Source organism: Octopus bimaculoides, chromosome 23, assembly GCF_001194135.2.
Source record: "Octopus bimaculoides isolate UCB-OBI-ISO-001 chromosome 23, ASM119413v2, whole genome shotgun sequence".
NCBI classification, from domain to species: Eukaryota; Metazoa; Mollusca; class Cephalopoda; order Octopoda; family Octopodidae; genus Octopus; species Octopus bimaculoides.
This window is the reverse complement of record NC_069003.1, coordinates 25380285-25387434: the sequence shown is the minus strand read 5'-3', so window position 1 is coordinate 25387434 and position 7150 is coordinate 25380285. Positions and strand designations below refer to the sequence as shown.

At 34.3% G+C, this 7150-nt stretch overlaps 1 protein-coding gene across 1 annotated transcript in view; it reads right to left on the bottom strand.

Moving 5' to 3' along the window:
• Window positions 1-789: 789 nt before the first annotated feature.
• Window positions 790-7150, bottom strand: part of LOC106876510 (vacuolar protein sorting-associated protein 11 homolog) — a 65428-nt gene continuing 59067 nt past the window's right edge. Inside the window, exon 29 of the mRNA XM_052975947.1 lies at window positions 790-4774. Coding sequence (XP_052831907.1) covers window positions 4742-4774 — 33 coding nt within the window. The 3' untranslated portion in view covers window positions 790-4741. The remainder of the gene's footprint in view (window positions 4775-7150) is intronic.

The following is a 7150-nucleotide window of genomic DNA, read 5'->3' as shown; positions in this document are numbered from 1 at the left end:
TAAGCAAATATTTATGTATAAATTTCATAAGCGTTTATAAAGGGGTCCGCAAGTCAAAAAGTTTGAAAACCCCTGTTTTAGAGCATATTGTTACACTTATTCACAGCCACAGTGAAATGTATTTGAGCACTCAGTGACACACGCAAGGAACTGAAGTCAGTAAATAAAAAAAAAACAGATAAATCAATTTCAATTTATTAAATAATAATAATATTCAGTTATTCTATTTGTCACCAACAGTGACATACATTTGTCAAAAGGTTGTTTTATTAGCATTCTTATGTATTAATTGAACTGAATTTCAGTCATTAATATTAACAATGAAAGCTGTTTTAAAAACACTGATTTTATATTGCGCTAATTAATTTGTGTGTGTTTGAAGAATATATACATACATACGTATATATGATCCATGTGATTGGCTTGAAAAATTAAGATATCTTTCTTAAAATGAAAGCAATGGTAGCCTTTATCCACCAATGCAGTGTTGAGCACCCATTTTCATCATTTATGTGTGTGTGTGTGTGTGTATATATATATATATATTGGAAGGTTTGGAGGTGATGTACAGGAATTATATTATAGAAAAAAATCAAGGTGCTCAGAAATCTGGATGTTTGTACATTTACAGATTTTTATTAATGTCACATGTTTCATAAATTAAGCGCTTTTCACCTAAATGTGTAGGATTTTCAAATTGTTTAAAAAATTTTTTTTATATATATATATACACACACACACACTCAGAGACACATAGAAGTTTTGGTGATACAAACAAGGAAAATAGAATTCAATTCACAAAAGTATATATATTTCTTTATTTATCAGCCACAATGCTCTCAAGTGACAAGATTAAACACTTTAAGAGTCATGCAAAAAAAAAAAAACACCCCACAAAAAAACTCTAGGCCACCGAGCCACTTATGTAGCTTTACAGCGAATAAATACATACACACACATACATAAAGTTCCCAGAGCACATCATACTAACGACACTCTGCCTAGACATAGTCATCTTTTCGGATTTCACTAAAGCAGGCGATCCTGTGACAAGCTGACTTGTGCTTTGGGAAGAACGCATAAAGGAGGCTCACAAGAGAAAGCTTGCCAAATAGTGGGAATTGGCAGAGCAGTGCAGAAGCCAAGGCTGGAGTATATGCTGTGATCGATTTGAAGTTGGTTTGCAAAGTTCTGATTGGTCTTCTTGTTACTGGAACAGGAAAGAGGGGGAGCAAGGCATGCATTCATTACAGAAGCTGCAAAGAATACTACACAAGATGGCTATGGATAAAAAAAAAAAAAAAAGGGCAGAATTGTGGCATGATGCTGCTGGGATTCAATCTGTGACTCGATCAATCCCAGCTAGATCAACTGGGTGAGAGAATTTGAAGTTGAAGGACCTGGCATCCGTTAACCCATTACCTACCAGTGATCTCATATAAGATCACTTAAAAATTACAAATTTCGTAATTATCTGTCAATATTTACACATATCTAACCTTTTTGCTATATCTACTAGGTATATTTCTCTGACATTCAAATGAGGGTTGCTAATTTTTCACCCAATATCTTGCTTATTTCTATTTAAAATGTTATTTTGAAAAGTTATTTTGATCATTCAAGCGTGTTTCTAAGGCTGTTTTATGCTAGAAATCAAAGTTTCATAAAAAAATTCCAGTTAATAGAATTATGGGAGGTAATGTATTCACTTTTTGTACTGTTCATGCTCACTAATTGCTGATCTCACTATTCCTAGGAATATCACTATTCCTAGAATGCCCGTGAGAAGTATCTTGAAACTAAACTAGTTTATTACAATTTTAATCAAGATGTCCCAGCAGTCATTGTATGGTTGTGTATAGTGTGTATGATATATGCACAATTGTCAACACTATGTTGGACATTAATTATATTCTTTACATACACAGTAGAGCTATGAATCAATTCTGCATAACAAGACACACACACATATACATATATTTAATCCTGTTCAAAAATAATGCTGGGTTTATTTTACAGCAACACTTATTATATATCCTAATTATTTACATATATTTTCGAATAGAATTATTTACATGCCTTCTGGTTTATGTTATATATATATATATACACACTCACACACTAAAAAACAAAACATAATTTATACATATATTTTCAGAATATGTTCAAGTGAACATTTATCATAATACTTAATCACAGTATGTCAGCATTCATCATATCTTCTAGTATGTGCAGTGTATGTATATATACTGCATCATATACATCATGGTGAAAGTGGCAGTGGCACTGCAACTATCTTCATCAATGCTGAGTATTAATTATAAATATTCTTTACATACACCACCTAAACTATGAATGAATTTTGTATCATAATAGTAATCTTTTCTACTAAAGGCACAAGGCCAGAAATTTGGGGTAGGGGACTAGTCAATTACACTAACTCCAGTGCTCGACTGGTACTTTATTGACCCTGAAAGGATGAAAGCAAAGTTGACTTCGGTGGAATTTGAACTCAGAATATAAAGCGAGAACAAATGACACTAAGTATTTTCCCAGGTGTGCTAATGATTCTGCCAGCTTGACACCTTAGGCAGTGGGTAGGTTGATTACATCAATCCCAGTGGTCAGCTGCTACTTATTTTATTTTATTGACCCTGAAAGGATGAAAGGCAAAGTCGATCTCGACGGAATTTGAACTCAGAATGTATAGACAGATGAAATGCTGCTAAGCATTTTGCCCAGAGTGCTAACGATTCTAGGCATATTGAAAAACAAGTTGGGATTATTTTTTTAGTGCAAGTCTTGCATATATATACTAATTTCTCTGCTCATATCCTTATATAGAAATATTCACAACTGGTTTGTTATGCACACACTAAAAGTGAAATATATATATATATATATATCTTATAAAACTATTCTGCACATACAATAACAGCCATACCAACAATCCAACATACCTCCATCATCAGCTGCTCCACAAATATCACTATGGTTTTGACACCAGGGCAGTATTATTCAATCCAGTGGTGTCAAGAGTACTAAAATAAGTGTTGTTTGGGAACAAACAGACCTCAGATATAACCACATTCATTCAATCTTAATTCTAGGAAGGAATACACACTAACATTAATTAAATTACAACAAACAAACCCATTTTCCCTATGTACAAAAAATAGTATTGGTAAATTAATTCAATAAGTAAACCTATAACTAACTCCTAAATTATCTAACTAAATAGCAACCTAGCCCTTGAAGTCCATGCAGATAATATTCCCACTAGGCTTCCATAGTTATTAATATCAGAGTGAAAGTTTTTATATTCTATTCTTTCCAAAACACACACACACACACACATATATATATATACATATGCCCTTAGTATACTTTATTATTTCTATGTCACAATATCAATAAACTCAATTTACTGATAATCATCCACATGATAGATTTGTTATCAATAAATATGGTTAGATTAATCATAATGTTTAGTAAGTATTGTTTCAGTATTAACACTATGTTATAGTCATAAATTATCTTCATTGATTGTTATTTACTATTTACATTCAGATTAATGTTACATACATTGTGCCTTCTATTAATTACCAGATGTTTTAAATTATGATACACCATTTTTTTAGAAATACATTTAAAAAAATGTGAAAGTATTGACAATTGTTATTTCTACATCATTTATAAAACACAAGCTCCAAATTTTTGTTGGATTGATTACAATGTACAGACCTATTGTGTTTCCCATTATTTGATATATTGTTTACTAATAGTGTATATGTGTATGTTAAATGATTAACTATGTAAACCAGGGGTTCTCAATCATATTTTATCTATGGACCCCTTTGATTATTTTATTCTGGTGGACCCTCATAGCCATTCGATGTTTAAAAACTAGTTTTATAGAAACTTCTTTGAAAATTGCAATTTTGTTTCACACTTTCACTTGTGTAGGTTGAACTGTCAAAATGTTAGAGAAAGAAACTTGGCTGTTTCTTGCAATACATATAAACATCTAAAGCAACATTTTTGTAGGGGCTCTTAGAATATTATTGAGGATCCCTGATTTACTATTTTGTTATGTGGACCCTCAGGGGCCATGTGGGTCCTGGTTGAGAACCACTGATTTAAACCATAAGACTTTTCCAAAAACAAAAAAAAAAAAACTTAATTGCAGATGCATAAAACTTAAAATATCGTTAAATTTAGCAAAAAGTTTGAAAACAATAATTGGTAACAAGAAAAAGAAAAACGAATAAATACAATACATTGGTGGCCTTAATTTGACAGAAATTGAGAATTAATGAAGTGGTCTTGTGGTCTCATGAAGTGCAACCAGGGAATGTAAGATGCAATGGAAATGAATAAGGAATGTCAAGAAATATTCCTTATTCATTTCCAATTTAGGGATCACAGAGATTGATATGCTAATAGCTAGCTTTTGAGACTTGCAAGAATTAATATAAAGAACCCTGTACTGCCGAGAGAGAGTGTTGGAGTAGGGGGAGGAAATTCTCAGTGGCACCATTATCTTTGCCTCAAATAGGGTCATGGTGGTGGTGGTGGAAGCTGTTTATCACATAACTGTATAGATATATGGTACGTATGTCAATCTGGTATATGACATCAAACAAAGTGTCATCTTAAAATACTGTTTCAAGGCCAGAGCACCAGAGAGGACAGGTGACAGTAAAATGTTCAGAATTCATACTGGGTTGATTGATATCTTTCAAGGCTGAATATATTCTCTCGTTGGAGATTTCTAGGTAAAAAAAAAAAAGGAGAAAAAACAAATTAATAAACAAATAAAAAGATAATATTATTATTTTTTTTTGTAATTTATTTTTCGTTTTTATGTCTTACTCAAGAGACATAAGGGCTGTACCAGTGAGTTTTTCAGGATCTCTGAACCTTGTGAATAAAAGACAAGAAGCCACAGCACATTGAGATATCCTCAGATATAGTCTGAATGCTTGCAACAGAATGAACTCTGCTACAGACACCCAAGAACAAAGTGATACTGTTAACCCTTTAGCATTCAGTTACATTAAAGGGTAAAGACAGTAAAAACCTTCTTCAGGAGGCTAGGTTGTTTTATAGAAAACTAGAAGTTGCCCATGCATGCCAGCCTCCCCATCCATACCACTGATGTTTCCAAAGGAACGGCAAACACCGATACAGCTTGGCACCAGTGTTGCCACAACTCAATTATACAGCTGAGTGAACTGGAACAACGGGAAATAAAGTGTCTTGTTCAAGAACACAGCTGTAAGCCCGATGCTCTAACCATTGAGTCATGCACATTCAGATTATTTAGTGTAACATGATTTTTGTCCTTGGGTAGCAACTGTTATTTCCTATATGCTTACCCTTAGAAATATGAAAAATGACTAATGTTTCCTTCAGACCCCAAAGAATCCCTCTCAATACACGGCTATGGTGCTCCTCAACTACTCCTGCTCATGATCAGAGATGCACATATTGTCGGCCACATGTTCAAGTGGTTAAGACCAAGCAAATCTGTGGTATTGAGCAGGATATTTGCTGTAATGATATTTCTGCTTCAGCAACTCAGTGCTGAATCTGTCTGAAATGTAATGGAAAATAGGTGAGCTTGGAAACATTGATGTCCGGGTGACAAAAGCAAAGTTTGAAGAGAATAATTGTCATTTCCTCTGATTTCTAGATAGAAGCAAATAGGAAATAACATTTACTGACCAAAGACAGAACAAAATAAAAATTTTGTTACACAGTGTTATTCTGTCAAATGTAATGCTTATTTATCCTCATTGTTTTGAGTTAATCATGTATTATCTTGTAGTTTCAAGATTCCAGTGATGGGATTAGTTTTAGAATGACATTGTAGGGTAGGTGTAAGATGCCAGATCTAGCTGGTTTGAATGTAAAATGGGTAGAATATTTGGGCCAGAGCTTTGTTTTATCTTTTACTTGTTTCAGTCATTAGACTGTGGCCATGCTGGGGAACTGCCTTGAAGGATTTTTAATCAAATGAATTGACCCCAGTGCTTTTTTTTTTTTAAAGTCTGGTACTTATTCTATTAGTCTCTTTTGCAGAACCACAGTGTGTTTATGTCCCTGCTGTTGCAGGGACATAAACACACCAACACTAGTTGCCAAGCAGTGGTGTGAGACAAACAGATATATATCTATATTTGGTGACACAAAAAAGGTGCCTGTGCTGGCGACACATTAAAGGCATCTGATACACTCTGTGGAATGGCTAGCATTAGGAAGGGCTTCCAACTGTAGAAACCAAGCCAAAACAGACTGGAGTTTGATGCAGTTCCCTGGCTTATCAGTTCCAGTCAAACCATCTAACCCATGCCAGCATAAATAACAAACATTAAATGATGATCATATACATGACAGGCTTCTTTTAGTTTCTTATTTTTTTATTGCCCACAAGGGGCTAAACATAGAGGGGACAAACGGATTAAGTCAATTACATCGACCCCAGTGCGTAACTGGTACTTAATTTATCGACCCCCCTGAAAGGATGAAAGGCAAAGTCGACCTCGGTGGAATTTGAACTCAGAACATAACGGCAGACAAAATACCGCTAAGCATTTCGCTCGGCATACTAACGTTTCTGCCAGCTCGGCTTCTTTCAGTTTCTGTCTACCAAATCCACTCACAAGGTTTTGGTCAGCTGGAGGCTATAGTAGAAGATACTTGCCTAAGGTACCATGCAGTGGGACTGAACCTGGAGCCATGTGGTTGGGAAGCAAGCTTCTTACCACAGAGCCATACCTGCACTTATGTCAGTTTAAACAATTAAGGGTTAAATGGGTTAAACCAGGGATTTTTTCAAACTGTGGTCTGTGGACCACAGGGGGTCTGCATGGACAAGACAGGGGGTCCGTAGACAGCAAATACTTTTTATAGGCAATTTGATTTTATATATGTTTGTTAATCAAAATCTTTTAATTGACAATAAACCTATTTGTTAAATACTGTTAAATAAATAAATGTAAAAATATATGTTATTTTAAGCAAATATTTATGTGTAAATTTCATAAGCTTTCATAAGGGGGTCCCTAAGGTAAAGCCTGAAATATAAAGGGGTCCGCAAGTCAAAAAGTTTCAAAACCCCTGGGTTAAACAACCAAAGAGTAGG